This window comes from Sinocyclocheilus anshuiensis, unplaced genomic scaffold, assembly GCF_001515605.1.
Source record: "Sinocyclocheilus anshuiensis isolate Anshui unplaced genomic scaffold, SAMN03320099.WGS_v1.1 scaffold274, whole genome shotgun sequence".
NCBI classification, from domain to species: domain Eukaryota; kingdom Metazoa; phylum Chordata; class Actinopteri; order Cypriniformes; family Cyprinidae; genus Sinocyclocheilus; species Sinocyclocheilus anshuiensis.
The window spans coordinates 1,429,146-1,447,776 of NW_015547698.1; the positions used below are offsets into that span (position 1 = coordinate 1,429,146).

Below are 18,631 nucleotides of genomic sequence, written 5' to 3' on the forward strand. Positions count from 1 at the left end.
TATATATATTATTATAAACAATTTTTTTTATTAATTAATTAAACATTTTTTTGTCTAATACTAATGAGAATTTGGGGAAAAATGTGATCAGTTATCATAAAAACACTGTCACAATGCAAGAAAAAGAATACATTTTCTTTACATAAAAAAATATTAATTTTCTTTACATAAAGCATTGTTTTTCATTTTAATCTTTGAGTGAAATATGACTGGAATAAGTTCTTGACAGGCTCTTGGGTGAGTTGTGCTGGATGAGCGTGTGGTTGCTTGCAGGAGTCTTTATAGAGTTGGTTGGGCTCTTCCTGCTCTCTGACTCGGCAGCAGCTGAAGTCAAACCGCAGCGCTTTCGTTTCTCATTCTGGATATTAGAAAGCAGACGTGTGCCGTGCTCTCCATCCGCTGCTTTGGTTCAGATCTCACCCTCACGCTAGTCCAGGATCACAGTCCAAATCCAGGCTCAGGCTGCAGTTTTCTCTCTGTCTGCTCACTCAGGTGTGAAATCTGGTCCAAACATCTGATTAAACGGCTAGAAGTGATTCAGATTTCTGCACACACGGCTGCAAGACGTTCGGGGTGTGTGTGCATCTGAATTCATCTTCCTCTTTACGTTTTTCACTCTGACTCACTTGTTTTTGTTCTCGGTGTGGGCGGAACAGATATTTTGCTGATTATATTAATGACACGACTATGTGAGAAGTCAAGGGGAATTTTGTCATGTTTAAACCTGTTTCCCATCATTTGACTGATACATTTAGTATTACACTGTTAACTGTTTAAACCAATCTGACATTAGTTTGAAGGGAATTCTAGTGCTTTTCTCCTAAAAGACAGGTACTTCCTGTGCTGACAGGAAGTTGATGTGTGTTCTTGTGCTCTCCTTCCAGTCAGCTTCATATGTGAGGGATCCGCAGTGATGTCCTCTAATCAGGGCTCGTCTCCGATCCCTCAGTCCAGCGGCGGCACCAGCGATGGGCTCTTCCGGAAGCCCAGGGACCCTTCGATGGCCCCCAGACACTATCGAACACTGCGCTCCTTACCGGACGTCTGCCCTAAAGAGCCCACCGGTGAGAGATCAGCAGCGCTTGATCTGGGATCAGCTCTTCTTCTTAAAAAGGCCACATCTTACACTTTTGAAGAAGTTTAGTTATTGTTCTGTATAACAGCAGTGTTATTGTAGTGTAATTGATATACTATATAATAATATAATATACTTTTTTGTAGGGCTGTGGAGCTGCATTTACTACACAGAGCCGTAGTTCACTGACAAGCTACACAAAATCACGTTCAAAATCACAGGCGAATCGCCTGTGATTTTGAACGTGATTTTGTGTAGCTTGTCAGTGAACTACGGCTCTGTGTAGTAAATGCAGCTCCACAGCCCTACAAAAAAGTATATTATATTATTATATAGTATATCAATTACACTACAATAACACTGCTGTTATACAGAACAATAACTAAACTTCTTCAAAAGTGTAAGATGTGGCCCTCCATCTGAAAGCACGTGCTGGAGATTTACTACTAATCACAGGAGAGGCTTTACTGACGAGATGCGCATGAAAATCAAATTCGATGTTTTGCACAGCCCTACTTTTTTTGTTCATATTTTGAATTAGATTTTATTTTTATATTTTTTGTTTTCAATTTAATTTCAGTTGAAGTTTTATTCATTTTGTTGTGGTTTTGTCATGTTAATATAATTTTCTTTTTTTTAAATATTCTGTTACATTTTCTGTTATTTTAGTATTCAAAGCAAACTAAACAAAAATGGGAAATGTTGCCTTGGCAACTAGCTGAAATAAAATGTAAGTTTAATGTTTTTTACACTTAATTTTATTTCAGTTAAAGTTTCTTTTAATAAGAATTTTTTTTTAATGGTTTTAGTTGACTTTAGTCAGTCCAAAAACCATCAACACCTAGTTACGTTAAGTTACGTTAAGTTAAGTTACGTTAAGTTACGTTAAGTTACGTTACGTTACGTTACGTTACGTTACGTTACGCTAAGTTACGTTACGTTACGTTACGTTACGTTACGTTACGTTAAGTTAAAAGTTAATTAGTTTAGTTTAGTACTACAAGTTAAACATATTTTATTTCAGAGACCATTATTTGCCTAGGCAAAATTTGTCATATGTCATTTTTACCAAAAACTATTTGACTAGTTTTAGTTGTAGAGAAATTAAAAAATTTGAAATGTTTTTTTTATTGTAATTTTTAAAATGTATTTTATGTTTATTTCTATTTATTTTCTGTTCATTACTACTTATTTATTTCAGTTAACATTTATTTTATTTTAAGTTACAGTTTTTTTCTGGTTTTAGTTGACTGTAATAACTTTTTTTTTTTAAATCCTAAAATCCATCCTCCTGACTCTCTATCATCGTCTGAACAGGCGAGGGTCGTGGTCTCTGTGACGGGCCGTCCGTTGTGGCCGACCAGCACCGCTGGACTGTGTATAACTCTAAAGTGAACCTCCCCGCGGCCCTGAACGACCCCAGGCTGGCCAAGAGAGAGTCGGACTTCTTCACTAAGACGTGGGGCCTGGACTTCACCGAGACCGACGTCATGCCTTCATTCTACCTGCCCAACATCAGCCGAGAACACTTCAGCTCCTACCTGCAGGAGACGGCTCAGGTGACAGCAGCTGAATTATTCACACACTGCCTTCTGAAACCGACTGCTTCACTGGCTACATCGACAGGATCATCACACCTCATAATGTGACTGATTTGGCAGTGACTGATGCTTATGATCCTCCAATAAGCACCAATGTTTTATCAACTAGAACTATTAAAATCGTTTTTTATAATCTAAATAAGGCTGAAATAAAATACATGAATGGAATATGGATGAAAAAAAACTTACAAAATTAAAATAAAAAAATTAAATGAGAATTAGAAACTGAAATAAAATTATATTGACTATCTAAAATAATATCGTATAAAATTAGAATTGTTTACTTGGTACTGAAAAAAATACATCTAATTTGAAGTAAAAAGAAAAAAAATATATATATAAACAAAAATGAATATAAATGACAAAAGCACATAGAAAACTAAAATTAAAATAAAAGCTGAAAATATAAAAATAAAGCTCATTTAAAAATATATAAATAAATACCATAATAGTATATAAATATTACTAAAATAACACTACCACTAAACACAACCAACATATAGCACACACTAAAATTAAATAAAAATAAATTAAAGACAAATAGATATGGAAATAGTATCTAGTTTAAAATATTTATAAATACCATAATAGTATAAATATATATAATACTGCCAATAATCATAACCACAAAGTCAATGCACAAATGTTGATTAAAATAAGCCATTTTAAAACAGAGCATTTTAAAGCCAGCTTTGCTTCTGGAGCACATGTATGACTGCTGCTGTCTATGTAGGCATCTCACTAGGGTTTGGAGGCCTGTGTGTGTGTTGTTAGTAACCTCGCGGTGTATTAATAGACACTGAGGGTCTTGTTCTGTTCCCTGTCAGTTCTTAAGCCGGAGAAGTACTTATTTCTTCTGGGTTGCTTGAGTTTATCTCGCACACTCGTGAGAACACAGACTGGGCTCAAGACGATGGCAGGCTGTTTGTCTCTGTGGTTTTCTGAAGGTTACATGACTCTGGTTTTCCACCTGTGACGCTTCTGAAGAATGAGCCTCTGCGTTTCCTTCGCAAGAAGATCCTTTTCCAGTTGTCAGCTGGCTCTGTTCTGCGCACCAGGATCGGAAAGTCAGAATCTGTTTTGGAAATGTTGCTGTCGAGGGTGTCGTACACAAGGATCTCACGCTGACTGTTTGTTTGTGTCTCTCAGAGGGAGAAGATTCACGAGCGCTGTAAGAATATTTGCCTGAACAAAGACGATCTGTCAGTGCCCACCATCACGAATAATCACGGTACGGTTCATTGAAATAAGTTGCCATCATCAGGGTATCAGAACACAAGCATTCTCTATTATGTTGGAGGAAGTCAGATGAACTGTTTTGCTTCTGTAATGTGTGTTTGTGGCTCATTTGTCTTGTAGATAAAGCCAGAGCTGAACTGGAGCAGGTGCCCAAGGTAAATTCACATTTAGTTTCTCCATGCAGAAATGGCTATTTAAAAGTACAGACCTACCATGAGTTATACATTACAGTTCAAAAGTTTGGGAAGGTTTGAAGAAATTAATACTTTTATTCAGCAATGCTGCATTAAATTGGTCAAAAGTGACAGTAAACACATTCATAATGTTACAGAAGATTTCTGTTTCTATTCTAACTTTCTTTTCATCAAAGAATCCTGAAAAATGCATCACGGTTTCCACAAAAATATGAAGCAGCACAACTGTTTTCAGCATTGATAATAATCAGAAATGTTTCTCGAGCAGCATATTAGAATGATTTCTGAAGATCATGTAACACTGAAGACTGGAGTAATGATGCTGAAAATTCAGCTTTGATCACAGGAATAAATTACAGTTGAACATATATTCACATAAAACAGTTTTTAAATTGTAAAAATATTTCACAATATTACTGTTTTACTGTATTTTTGATCAAATGAATGCAGCCTCGGTGAGCAGAAGAGACGTCTTTCAAAGATAGATCTGCTTTAAACCAAAGTATGAAATGTTGTTGACTTGAAAAGTGTGCGTCACTGCTTTTTTATTTTAAATGAAAATCAAAAATGTTAATCTTCTTCTCTTCGTCTCCCTCAGATGTTCATGAAGCCTGAGTTTGTGTTGAATGATCCAGCCACGTTTAACGCCGTGTTGCCGTGGTCGCACTTCAGTGTCGCCGGGGGCAAGAACAGCCGAGATGTTGCGTCGTCACGGTTACTGCAGGAAAAGGTGCCAATCTGTCATTATTTAGTACCATAAGTCGTCACTACCAATCAGTGCTATTTGAGTATCATTCAAATATTATTATTTGAATTAGTTTTTATTTTATTTTATTTTTTAATTTTAGCTAAAGTTTTAGTAATTTTCTTGCGTTTTGTCATTTTAATTTTTTTAATATGCCTATATAGTTTGACTTTTTTTCTTTTTCTTTTTTTGAGTTTTAGTTTACATTATTTTAGTACATCAAAATGAGAAATGATGCCTTGACAACTAGCTGAAATAAAAAAAAAATAATTTTCAGTTAAAGATTATTTTATTTTGAGTAACACATATTTTTCATGGTTTTAGTTAACCAATATGTGACCCTGGACCACAAAACCAGTCATAAGGGTAAATTTATCAAAATTGAGATTTATACATCATCTGAAAGTTAAATAAATAAGCTTTCCATTGATGTATGGTTTGTTAGGACAGGACAATATTTGGCTGAGATACAACTATTTGAAAATCTGGAATCTGAGGGTGCAAAAAAATCTAAATATTGAGAAAATCGCCTTTAAAGTTGTCCAAATGAAGTTCTAAGCAATGCATATTACTAATCAAAAATTAAGTTTTGATATATTTTTGGTAGGAAATTTATAAAATATCTTCATGGAACATGATCTTTACTTAATATCCTAATGATTTTTGGCATAAAAGAAAAATCAATAATTTTGACCCATACAATGTTTTTTTTGGCTTTTGCTACAAATATACCCCAGCGACTTAAGACTGCTTTTGTGCTCCAGGGTCACATATGCCAGTTTGCATTAATTTTGATGTATTGTTTACAAATGAAGTAAACAGTCTGGCAGAACATTCCATAATGAAAGGCTCTTAATGTGACGGGTGTCTGGTTTTCTGTAGTTGAGTCACTATCTGGACGTGGTGGAGGTGAGCATCGCTCGGCAGATCTCTCTCCGCTCCGAGGCTTTTTTCCACGCCATGTCGTCGCAGCACGAGCTCCAGGACCGTCTGCGAGAAACGGCCGACGCTGTGGCCAAGCTCCGCGCGCGCACCGCCGCCATCGACCGCGTGATGTGCAGAGGGCCGCTGCGAGCGCTGCGCGACGCTCTGACCCGCAGCAACTGCATTAAGCTACACAACAAACTCAAGCTGATGGCCGCCGTGCACCAGACGCAGCCCACGGTGCAGCTGCTCCTCTCCACCTCAGAGTTCGTGGGGGCGCTGGAGCTCATTGCCACCACCAAAGAAGTGCTGCAGCAGGAACTGCAGGGGATTCACAGCTTCAGGTGCAAAAACACACGCACACGTTTACCAGGAAACATACTTACAAGGAACAGAAGAATAAGAATGTGGGCATGCGGTTTATTTCCTGTTGTTCGTGTCTCTGTCCGCAGACATTTGGCTTCTCAGCTCTGTGAGATGGAGAGGTTGATCGATAAGATGATGGTGGCCGATTTCTCCACGTACACTCAGAGCGATCTCAATCGAGCCTTTGAGGAGGACAGTCAGGTCCTGGAGAAGGTCAGGCGTCTTTCACGTGTCACCAGGAATCAAATGTGCCTTTATCTTCTGAAATAAAAGAGTTCGTTGTACTGTGACAACATACCATAACTCTCACAGCACAAAACTTCCTCCTAAAAGAGCATTTATCGAAACCAAACTGCAAAAATGCATTCAATATATAGAAAGGTTTAAATGCATGCAGATGTTCTTATTTAAAGTTTAAAAGTTGGAGATCAGTGAGAGTCTCTTCTGCTCACCAAGGCTGCATTTATTTGATCAAAAATATAAAAACGGTAAACTTGTGAAATAATATTCTAATTTAAAATAACTGTTATATATGAATAAATTGTAATTTATTCCTGTGATCAAAGCTGTATTTTCAGCATCATTACTCCAGTCTTCAGTGTCACATGATCTTCAGAAATCATTCTAATATGCTGATTTGCTGCTCAAGAAACATTTCTGATTATTATCAATGCTGAAAACAGCTGTGCTGCTTGTTATTTTTGTGGAAACTGAAACATTTTATTTTTCAGTATTCTTTAATGAACAGAAAGTTCAAAAGAACAGCGTTTATTTGAAATGGGAATCTTTTGTAACATTCTAAATGTTTTACTGTCACTTTTGATCAATTTAATGCATCCTTGCTGAATAGAAGTTTAATTCATTTAAAATAAACACCCACTGACCCTGAACTTTTGAACAAGAAATAGAGAAAAAAAAAAATCAACACTTTTTTTTGTCATCTGAAAACCCAGGCATTCTGGCATTGGTGCAGGTTTTCCCGTCACGTCATTTCAAACGTGAAACGGAACTCGTGAGTAAATGTCGTTGAACGTGAATTGTGTTGCATGCACACCACAACAGTAGTTTCCAGGTGTGAAATAAATGCAACCCCATGAATCCGATCACGAGACTGTGCTCTGTAAATCAGGTCATGTTTGTGTTGGATGTGGGCCAGTGTTGGTTTGAGGTTTACAGTGTCAGATCTTCTCATACAGGTCACAGAGCAGCCTGCGGCATCAGGAAAGGTTGTTCATGTAATGCTCCAAATCCCACGCCAACGAACCCGACTAAACCGCCGATCCAATTTAATTTCCTTAATGAAAGTACAAAACCACAGATGATGACAAATTAAGTCTGATTTATTGTAATTGGAAATCAAATCAAGATCATCTCCGCAGCATGTGTTACGGCTGATGTTTTCATTTGCTCGTGATGTGATTATGTGTGTATTCATTACAGGATCGCTTGCAGTCTCTGGTCTTTGGCCTGTTGAGACAGAGGAAGCTGGATTTCCTGGACATCTACAGCGAGGAGATGATCCAAGCCGCCAAGAACATCGTTCGACAGGTGCACCACATGACAGAAACACGAGACGGAGCAGAAAAGTGGAACATCGAAACAAAAATGAATGTTTCTTTGTATGACTTCTCTTTTTTTTTTTTTTTCCCTGCAGTGTGTTGTGAAGTCTGTGTTGCAGATCAGTGAGATCGATGCAGACACTGTCAAGTGAGTTATATATATATATATGTTTAGTATAAATGATCACAGCACTGTTTATCACAGCTGTCTGTGTGTGTGTGTGTGTGTGTGTGTGTGTGTGTGTGTGATGTAGATTACATGAGCAGATGCGCTTGATGACGTTTCATCAGTGGTTTGATCTGCTGCTGGATATTTTTGAACACTTCATCCTGTTCCTCAAGAGGATCAAGGTAACATAACTTATATTCTTCTGGACTTGCAGTGGAAAAACCCTGACTAAACGCGCTATACGCGCTATAAACCACCTTATGAGCATTCACTGACATTCAGAAAGCTTCACTTGGTCAACACAACACCAGAATAGACTCTTATTCGACGTTGCTGGTCTTATTAATCTGTTCTAGCTAATAAAACATCAAAATGTACCAGTTCTGCCTTTGAAACAACTTTCATTTTTGGCTGACGTCACCCGGGCCACGCAGGCTATTAGTCAATGTAAACAATAGTCAAATAGCTGCTTAGTCATTTTAGATTTACTGCATTATCGTGCTAATAGAGAATGCAGTTGTTTCATAACAGTTATGATAACTGTAATAAAGATGCATTAATAGCATGGCAGGATCTGTGTTATTGTAATATTATTTATATACTATTGTAGTATTTATTAATATTTTGAATTAACGTATTTATGTTTTCGTCCTTGTAATTTTGATAGTTTTTGTGTATTTAATATTTCTATTTAGCTTTAATTTTTATTTCACTTTTAGTAATTTTAGTACTTAAATTTTTAGTTCAAGTTGTAGTTTTTCATTGGCTATTTATTTTGATTAAGTTTTCATTATTTTGTTTTGTGCTTTTGCCATTTTTAATATCTTTTAAAAATATTTTTATTTAGCTAAAAATTTAATTTTATTAGGATTTTTTTCTATTTTTTTTCTAATATTTCTAATATATTTTAATATTATATTCGTTTTTGTATTTTATTTAATTTTGAATATTTTATTTACATTTTTAGCTTTAATTTAATTACTAAAAAGTATTTAATAGTTTTAGTTTCAATTTTTGTTAACAATAACAACACTAGTAAGGCTAAAGCAGCATTACTATTGAGATATGTCTAGATTCTTTGCAGGGTGAACTTGAACTTTATGCCTAGATGTCACAGTCGAAACGTTTCCTCAGTAATGCAGTGATCCGCCACAATGCAAACTCACCCGTGTTTGTTTCAGGCTACGCTCAGCGTCATCCGCAACGTGGTGCTGGAGGTGCTAGACAGCAGCCAGAGGAGTCGGCTAGCAGACGTTTCCTCGGCAACCAATCATTCTGATGGCAGGACCAATGAGGATGAAGAGGAGGAGGAGTCTGGAGGCTCCACCCTTCATTCAGGAGAGGCGGAGCTCGCGTATCTCACTCACGAGGGGCTGTTCATCAGCGATGCGCTGAATGAAGCGGAGCAGCGAAGTAACGCGACAGCACATGCGCAGCTGAGAGCACAGATGCACACGGAGACCTGCGGGAGCGACTCGGCCTCCGCAACCACCGAATCTTCCTCCAGCAGGGAACACAACGCCAACACTACCTCCTCCCTGCCCATAGGGGGTGCTGCTGTGATGTGAGTTAGCATTACAGATGACATACTGTATACAGCATTTCTATGATTCAAAAGTTTGGGGTCAGAAAGATTTTTTTTTTTTAAAGAAACAAGTACTTCTATTCAAGGAGTATGCATTAAACTTATCAAATCTAATAAAATAATAAATGCTGTTATTTTGAACTTTCTATGCATCAAATAATTCTGAAAAGACATGTATCACAGTTTCCACAAAAATATGAAGCAGCACAACTGTTTTCAGCATTGATAATAATTAGAAATGTTTCTTGAGCAGCAAATCAGCATATTAGAGTGATTTCTGAAGATCTAATGCACGTTTATTCAAAGCATAATCTGTGAAAAAAACTGCATAATGTTTAAAATAATGTTTATAAACCAATTATAATGAAGTTGCTTAAACAGCATCATGTATGTATGTATAGTTTAATACAAAGGGCCGAAAGCAAATCACGCGGAGTACATTTTTCATTTAAAAAAACAAGTTGCAGTGGGATGGGGGAAAAAAACGCCATAAAGTCTCGAGATATGTTTTTTCAAAGTTGAACTTGCATTAATTTTACATGGCTTTCTAACATGCGGCTTCTTTTGTGTGAGACGCGAGTGCAACGGTGATCGATGTCCCTCTAGAACAGGGGTGTCCAACCCTGCTCTAGAAAATGCGCGAAATATGCGTTCTGTGTGAACGGCTTGGTTTCAATTTTGACGTAAACAAGATCTTCTCCGCATTGATGTTCTATTTTCACACAATATTTGTAATTAACAATGCTAGTGTTAACAACGCTACAATCTAGTGGCTTCAACTGGATAGGCTAACAAAAACATTAAAATGCAACGACACTTACATCGTTGTAGCTTGTCTATTAATGATCCATAAATAATGTCAAAGTTGATTTACTTTTATGACATTAAATGAGTGCGCTTAATAGAAACAATAGTAGAAATCAAAGAAGATTTTTCATGCATGTCCTGTTGAGAAACCTCTTTATAGATGTTTCTTTTGTATTTTTATGGCAAACTGCTTTGTGTTGTTTCTCCAGGAATCAATCTGTCCGTGTCTCAGAAACTCTGAGCAGAAGAATCGATGGCGGAACTCACGCCTCTCGCACAAGTAGGTCATCACTCATAAAGCTGCTGTTTAATTGCTGGCCCCCTCCACTGACCCATGACAGCGGCAACTATCTGAGGACTGATGACCCTCTTCATTTGGCCCGTCCCACGGGACGTCCTGCTCATTGTTCTTAATAGGATCTGATCAACAACCAGCTCTCTGACTGTACAACAGCTTTGGCAGTAAATCATGTAATACAAACACACATTGTGTTACACAATTTACATACTAAATTACAATGTGAACATGTGTAGAAGGAGTACATACAGCAAAATTCATCATTTTAGCTGTGTGAATTTGAAATAGCCCTACAGGAAGCCAAACTGAAATGACAGGAATTACAGTTCAGAAATTCAATAACATCACAAAACAGAAGACCTTCATCAGTCCAGACACAATAACTTCATTTTAACTAAATTAACTACGCAATTTAGACTAATTATGTTTATTTATTTATTTATTTTTTATTAAACATATAATTTAGTTTGGAAAAATTTCCAAATCAGCATAAGAAATTATAGCATAAAAGATGATGAAGAATCATGTGACACTGAAGACTAGAGTAATGATGCTAAAAAGTAACTTTTGGTTACAGGAATAAATTAAATTTTTACATATATTCACTTATAAAATGGCTATTTTAAATTATAATAATATTTCACAATGTTACTGTTTTTACTGTATTTTTTTATCAAATAAATTGGTGAGCAGAAGAGACTTTCATAAATATACGGCTTGGTTTCAGTTTTGACGTAAACAACAACATCTCCGCATTGATGTTCTCTTTTCCTGCAATATTTGTCATTAACAACGTAGCAGCGCCGCATCTAGTGGCTTCAACTGGATAGGCTAGCTGCCTCCTTTACGCACACCTAAAGTTCGAATGTGGATTTTTATTTTAAATTCGACGAATATTCGCAATTTGAAATGTTTTTGACAACCCTAATATATATATATATATATATATATATATATATAAAATCTTTTGTGTGACGGCATGAATAAACCGGCTATGAAAATATTTTAAACATGTCTCTTCTGTCTGGCAGTAGTGAGGACGTCATGCCGTCTGATCTGGAGTTGAGTCGGGTGGCCAATAACGTTCAGGAGCTGCTGTACACGGCGTCAGACGTCAGTCACGACCGCTGCGTCAAAGTGCTCATGACCCGAGCCAAGGTAAACACACACACACAACCGGTTTGATCGCTTTAACGGATCGCTGCTTTCAAAATTCCTTCAAACATGACGAGTTGGCCTCCACCTGTACGAGTTACATAACGCTGACATTACGAAACACAGCTGTTAATGTCAGTCTGGTTGTGCAGGACGGCTCTCTGGAGCGCTTGAGCTCGTCAGAGTTTGTGTGTTTGAGTCAAGCGGTGGAGTCGTTCGCCAGAGACACTGAGGAGCTGTGCGGCCGGCGCAGCATGAGCCTGAGGGGGGCGCTGCAGAGTCAGGCCAACCGCTTCGTGCAGCGCTTCCACGAGGAGCGCAAGACTAAACTCAGGTACAGCTGCACTCATGCTTTCAATGAGTGAGATTTTACAGCTGTGAGCTTCCAGTCAGAGCTGACTGAGTTCCGGTTCGTTATGTGTGTGCAGTCTGCTGCTGGATAATGAGCGGTGGAAGCAGGCCGAGGTCCCGGCTGAGTTTCAGGATCTGGTCGACTCCATCGCTGATGGACGCATCACATTGCCTGAGCGCAAACCCACAGGTAGTAAACTGTTGCAATTTAATATTTATAAATAATTCCATATTTATACGGATCTCCGTAAAATAGCCTATTCTAAATTATGATGTAAAAATCTTGATAACATTATAAGTGGACCTCAGAGAACAGTACAAAATAAAAAAAGGCAGTTCATGACCCCTTTAAGTTAAAAAATGTAATTAATGTAAACATATTTTTTACATATTTATACAGATTTCTGTATTATAAATGTATTATTATTATTGTCATTATTAATATTATTATTAATTTGAATAATGAATAACAGCAACAACAACATTAATAATATTTACTGTTGTTTATTTTACTGTGCAGTGGTGTTATTATTAATAATAATAACAATAATAATTGTAAATTGCTTCTTAATATTTTTTATTTTTACCGTAAAATAGGTTATTATTATTAACAACAACAATAATAATAATAATAATAAAAAAAATGTTTTTAAGTACAGTAGGTACTTTTTGTGCTTTGCTGATCACACACCTGCATCTTTTATAATTGCAGTTTATTATTGGCGTTTAATGGAGTGTAATGAATGTATTTCGTTTCTCAGGGTCTGAGGACAGGAAGCCCAGTGAGTTTCTGTGCGTCGACGGGCAGAAGTACGCTGTGGTCGGGTGAGTTTTCAGTGCTGGAACTTAATTTGACCGGTAAGTTCTCCTCCTGTCCCTATTGTGACCTTTAACCTTTGTGTGCTCTGACAGGACGGTGCTGCTGCTGATCCGGATGTTTCTGGAGTACTGCCAGTGTGTGAATGACATTCCCTCCATCACCACTGACATCCTCACACGCCTCGCCGACCTGCTCAAGGTGTGTATGTGTGTATGTGTGTATGTGTATATGTGTGTGTGTGTGTGTGTGTGTGTGTTAGAGAGATGTTCAGTTTGTTCAGCTGCACACTGCACTGTGACATCACTTGACTGACAGGTTGTGCTTTGTTTCCATGAGAACAGCACTTCAATTCTCGCAGCTGTCAGCTGGTGCTGGGGGCGGGAGCTCTGCAGGTGGTCGGCCTGAAAACCATCACCACCAGAAACCTGGGTAAGAAAACACACGTGATGCGTCTCGTAGATGCAGTGATGGTATTTTAATTTAAAGCACAACCCTAAATCTGAAAGCAAAACTTGATTTGGCTAATGCCTATCACAGGGTTACTGTGGGTCCTTAAAGAAATCTTAATTTGATCAAATTCAAGGTCTTAAATGGTATAACAAAAGTCTTAATTATCATTGTAAGAGGTCTTACATTTGGGCGCATTTATGCCAAAAAATCGCTTATGATCCACTGTTGAAGAATTATGGCGTTTATATTGTAATCTGTTGTAGATTGTTGTATGAGAGCATATTTAAGCTGCTGCTGATCCGGATGTTTCTGGAGTACTGCCAGTGTGTGAATGACATTCCCTCCATCACCACTGACATCCTCACACGCCTCGCCGACCTGCTCAAGGTGTGTATGTGTGTATGTGTGTATGTGTATATGTGTGTGTGTGTGTGTGTGTGTGTGTTAGAGAGATGTTCAGTTTGTTCAGCTGCACACTGCACTGTGACATCACTTGACTGACAGGTTGTGCTTTGTTTCCATGAGAACAGCACTTCAATTCTCGCAGCTGTCAGCTGGTGCTGGGGGCGGGAGCTCTGCAGGTGGTCGGCCTGAAAACCATCACCACCAGAAACCTGGGTAAGAAAACACACGTGATGCGTCTCGTAGATGCAGTGATGGTATTTTAATTTAAAGCACAACCCTAAATCTGAAAGCAAAACTTGATTTGGCTAATGCCTATCACAGGGTTACTGTGGGTCCTTAAAGAAATCTTAATTTGATCAAATTCAAGGTCTTAAATGGTATAACAAAAGTCTTAATTATCATTGTAAGAGGTCTTACATTTGGGCACATTTATGCCAAAAAATCGCTTATGATCCACTGTTGAAGAATTATGGCATTTATATTGTAATCTGTTGTAGATTGTTGTATGAGAGCATATTTAATCTCTCTCATCTTTTTACATGAGCAAATAGTAAAACATATACATTTCAAAATAAGAGTCCTAGTGCATTTCAGGCTTGTTTCTAATTAAAAGTCCTGCATTGTGTATAAAATCTTATTTTGGTTGCACAATAAACTCTATCTGGCATTTAATTCAACATAGTTCAATGTAAAGCAAAGACATTATTTAACATTCAGTAAACAGATGCAAAATCCAATATCCATTGACCTCTAATTCATATATACTGATATATCAGTTCATAAACCAATTTCAGTACATATTGAATATAACATGTCTTTAATATTTTAAACTTGCAGTTATTGTTTTACAGTTGAATGTGTGACAGTCTCAAAAGTGTGTGTGTGTGTGTGTGTGTGTGTTTGTTTGTTTGTGTGTGTGTGTCCTCAGCTCTGGCGTCTCGCTGTCTTCAGCTGGTGCTTCACTACATCCCTGTGATCAGAGCACACTTTGAGACCAGACTGCAGCCCAGACAGTACAGCATACTGAGACACTTCGACCACATCACCAAGGTAAACATCCTCACATCCACAAACCACACAGTGACAGCCGTTTTACACTGCTAACACTCTGTTCTTCCTCTCTCTTCAGGACTATAACGATCACATCGCAGAGATCTCTGCCAAACTTGTGGCCATCATGGACAGTATGTTTGAGAAGGCTCTGTCTAAGGTGGGTTTGGATCTCTGTGATCTCTGTAGTATTACTGTGGGTTATCACAGCTGAACCGTGTGTGTTCTCTGCAGTATGAGGTGAAGGCGCCGATGCCGTCTGCGTGTTTGCGTAACGTGTGTAAACAGATGGCCAAAATGCACGAGGCCATTTATGAGTTGTTACCGGAGGAGCAGACGCAGGTGAGACGCCGCATGTGATGCTGGAGCCGTCAGCGTGAACCGAGACTATAAACTCATGGTGTTTATTGTGTGTTTGTGTGTAGATGTTGTTCCTCAGGATAAACGCCAGCTTTAAGCTGCATCTGAAGAGACAGTTAGCGCGGCTGGGAGTCGTCAATGATGGCGGACCTCAGTATGGGTGAGCGTTCGGTTTTCTGTATTACAGCAATGAGAAACACCAGTGATTATGAGAATTACAAAAAAAAACAAAAATATAAAGCGGCACAATAAATATTGAATACATTTTAATATATAAAATGTAAAATCTAAATAATATGTATATATGTATATATACATATATATGATTTATAATATATATTATTTGTAATATTATTATTACATTTTTTCTACTATTATTTTAGTAGTTTTAATTTATTTTATCTACTTTATAAATATATACTATACATAAATAAAATGTCTTTAATATTGATTTTACATATAATGAATATATATTAAAAATTAGTATATTTTTTACTATCATTTTCTATCAGTCTATTATTATATAGAAATGTTTTTTCTATTATAAATGGGGTGTGACTTGTTCTTTATGACATTTGCTCGTCATCTTTGTCTCTCTGCAGGTTGGTGATGGTGGACGTGGCGTTTTACTCAGAGAACGTGCAGGCTCTGCGCTCTCTGGAGCATCTGGACCTAAACATGCCGGAGACCTGGGAGCAGAAGAGGTGATGACGGACAGCTCGTCCCGGCCAATCAGGCCTCTTCGTCACGGTGACCAGCTCTGAGGTCAGTGGATGAAGAGACTCAGGACTCGAGTTCTTGTGTGTTTTAATACCTCGTGACACTGGAGTGATCCAGCAGCACCTCAGTGACAGACGCACTCTTCAGGGCCTGTGTGCTAACAGGACGGTCCCGGGAGGTACCGACAGATTTACTGTGGAGACCAAATCAGGACAAGCTTGAGTGGTTGATCAGTCGCCGCTGGGATTTGTGGGGAATATGTTTTTTGTTGTTGTAAAGCGGAGACGCGTCTTCAGTGCCTCCTCCATTACCGCCACTACAGTGCATCTTTCCATTTGTGTGCAGTTCTGTCTGATTATTATTATTATTATTATTATTATTGCTGAATTATTTAATCACAGTCAGAGGAATCAAGGAATGGTTATTTATTTTAATCAGTTTTGTTGTGGATTGATCAATCATGTTTTTGTTTTTTCTTTTTTTCACACAAAGCTTTCAGGTGATAACGGCTGGTTGAAGAACTAAAACTAAAAGGTTTTAAACACATTTTGCTGACTTTTTTTCTGTTTTCCACCAATATAAATATGATTTAAATGCTGCTCTTGGTTTTCATGTTCTCAGGGTCGCTGAGTTGAAGTATTAAAACCTAAAGGGTTAAAGGTCAAGGATTGTAGTTCATGTTTATCGGGAGAATCTGACTGTTTAAATGAAGTCTACTTTATATGGTCTACATGGAGAAGATCTTTTGTACTCGTCTTCAAACTCAACAAAATCAGATAAAGCCTTTTACAATAATCAGGTTTAGATACTAAAACTATTGAAGTTATTGGTTACACTGACTTCCAGAACCCTATTATACTGAATTATGAAAAGTAATTTAAAATGAAGTCTAAAATCAGAGAAATGAAGAAGAGAAACATTGTGTTCTTGCAAAGATGCAGCCAAGTCTTAAAATGCAAGAATTCTTCGTGAAGATTTGTCATTATAACAACTTGTATGTGCAAACTAGAGCATTAACTTGATTTCTCCAGAATCCACAGTGTTACTGTAACCCTGCCTCTTCTCCAGTGCTAATTTGAATAAATCGAGGCCTGTGATTGGTTGTTGAGAATGGAAAGTGTGTTTTTATATCCCGTATTGTTTTGCTGTGAGCTCTTGTCATTGATGGTGGGTTCAGGAGGATCCATCTGTCACTTTATTTAACACTCGTTCTGTCCGGTTCAAAAGTGCCTAACCTTTTATTTGGTATCAGAAACTTCTAACTCTCTGTGTGTCTGTGTGTGTCTGTGTGTGTGAGAGAGTGTGTGTGTGTGTGTCTGTGTGTGAGAGAGTGTGTCTGTGTGTATCTGTGTGTGTGTCTGTGTGTGTGTGTGTGTGTCTGTGTGTGTGAGTGTCTGTGTGAGTGTCTGTGTGTGAGTGAGTGAGTGAGTGCGTGAGTGCGTGCGTGTGTGTGTGTCGAGGGCCCTCGTTTCGGCAAAGAAATATACTGATGGAGAACTCTTGTGGCATGCTTGACTTTTTAAAATGTGGCACTTTTTATTATTAATAAAGCCACAGTGAACACAAATGCTGTTGTTTATTTTGTGTATTACTTGTAGGCTGTTTCTCCAAATCTAGCTGCCTAACTAGTCCTAAATAACATTTGGTTCATAAATCATGTTAGTCTTAAAATTAGTTTGCAATGTTTCTCAATTAAGTATGCAAATGTATATTTGCATTATTTTATTAATATTAATTAAATAGTGTTTTATTTATAATTTACGTCACACACACACACACACACACACACACTCTGTTTGGCATTTAGAAGAGACTTTTATTTTAAATTTCATCCTAAGCGTTTTAGAGACTTTTATTCTATTTCGTGTGTTACGTCTTTCTGTTTCCGGCTGCGATCAGATCGTAGAAATGCCTCAAGGTAAACAGAAATTCAAAGCGCAGCGACCCGGAGGAGCTAAAAAGCAACAACACAAACCGAAAGGACTCAAGAAAGGAGGTAAAAACATTGTGTTCTTGAAGAGAGGGGTACTCTGAACGTAAAACTACGCTAATTAGAGATTTATTCTTAGCAGCGTGCCGAGTGAGCGTGTTTGCGGCTATACAGACGCGCATGCGCACTTCAGTTTAATCGGTGTAAAATGAGTTTCTTCAAATCCTATATTTCAGGAAGGATCATCGCACCCAAAAAAGCTCAAGTGGTCCAACAGCAGAAGCTGAAGAAGGTAAACGTTCAGTCCTCATTTAAAAGCATTCCGTGTTAAATAATAGTGGTTTAATTTGTGTGTTTGTATTTGTGGTGCAGGGTTTGGAGGTGGCCATCAGGAACAGGATTGAGCAGGAAGTCACACAGAAGGCCAGCACGTCCCTTCATAAGAAACTGAGCGTGCTGAAGACTCCAGCGGGGAAAAGCGGGACATCTGGACCCTCAAACCCAGCTGCCGGATCCTCCAAATCCAACTGATGACAGGCAAATAATGTAGTATGCTGTACAGCCGCTAGATGGCGCCATCATATAAAATCTAATGCTTACCACTCTCTCTGGACTGACAGTGAAGTTTATTCTTCTTAAGGTTTTTTCTTGGAGAAAAGAAACACGGTGTGGAAATTACATATGACAAATCTTACATGTGTGCAACAGGCCATGATATTTTAGACTGTGCTTATTTTTATATAATAAATGGTGATTATAATGCCTGGTGACAGCGATTTTTGTCATGGGCAAGCATTGCTAATATTTTAAATCTAGTTAATTTCATGA

General features: G+C 37.9%; 2 protein-coding genes across 5 annotated transcripts in view; both read left to right on the forward strand.

Moving 5' to 3' along the window:
* The window catches only part of LOC107703799 (VPS54 subunit of GARP complex), an 18,299-nt gene extending 1,116 nt beyond the window's left edge, over nt 1–17,183 (forward strand). Inside the window, exons 2-24 of one of the 4 annotated variants that reach the window (XM_016506529.1) lie at nt 885–1,064; nt 2,393–2,634; nt 3,826–3,907; nt 4,036–4,070; nt 4,708–4,839; nt 5,737–6,122; nt 6,231–6,357; nt 7,341–7,370; nt 7,585–7,692; nt 7,799–7,851; nt 7,958–8,054; nt 9,054–9,436; nt 11,594–11,720; nt 11,870–12,051; nt 12,146–12,258; nt 12,830–12,893; nt 12,981–13,086; nt 13,230–13,317; nt 14,672–14,793; nt 14,873–14,953; nt 15,028–15,135; nt 15,219–15,313; nt 15,756–17,183. In XM_016506529.1, the coding sequence (XP_016362015.1) occupies nt 914–1,064; nt 2,393–2,634; nt 3,826–3,907; nt 4,036–4,070; nt 4,708–4,839; nt 5,737–6,122; nt 6,231–6,357; nt 7,341–7,370; nt 7,585–7,692; nt 7,799–7,851; nt 7,958–8,054; nt 9,054–9,436; nt 11,594–11,720; nt 11,870–12,051; nt 12,146–12,258; nt 12,830–12,893; nt 12,981–13,086; nt 13,230–13,317; nt 14,672–14,793; nt 14,873–14,953; nt 15,028–15,135; nt 15,219–15,313; nt 15,756–15,861 (3,018 nt within the window). In that variant the 5' untranslated portion in view covers nt 885–913 and the 3' untranslated portion in view covers nt 15,862–17,183. Of the gene's footprint in view, nt 1–884; nt 1,065–2,392; nt 2,635–3,825; nt 3,908–4,035; nt 4,071–4,707; nt 4,840–5,736; nt 6,123–6,230; nt 6,358–7,340; nt 7,371–7,584; nt 7,693–7,798; nt 7,852–7,957; nt 8,055–9,053; nt 9,437–11,593; nt 11,721–11,869; nt 12,052–12,145; nt 12,259–12,829; nt 12,894–12,980; nt 13,087–13,229; nt 13,318–14,671; nt 14,794–14,872; nt 14,954–15,027; nt 15,136–15,218; nt 15,314–15,755 lie in introns of those variants that run through there. The other 3 variants (XM_016506526.1, XM_016506527.1, XM_016506528.1) reach the window with 3 other exon arrangements.
* A 538-nt stretch (nt 17,184–17,721) lies between these two features.
* LOC107703719 (UPF0390 protein zgc136864-like) lies at nt 17,722–18,545 on the forward strand. The gene is made up of 3 exons (XM_016506434.1): nt 17,722–17,869; nt 18,040–18,095; nt 18,176–18,545. The coding sequence occupies exons 1-3, from the start codon at nt 17,782–17,784 to the stop codon at nt 18,332–18,334; spliced, it is 303 nt and encodes a 100-aa protein (XP_016361920.1). The 5' UTR covers nt 17,722–17,781; the 3' UTR covers nt 18,335–18,545.
* The last annotated feature ends 86 nt before the right edge of the window (nt 18,546–18,631 follow it).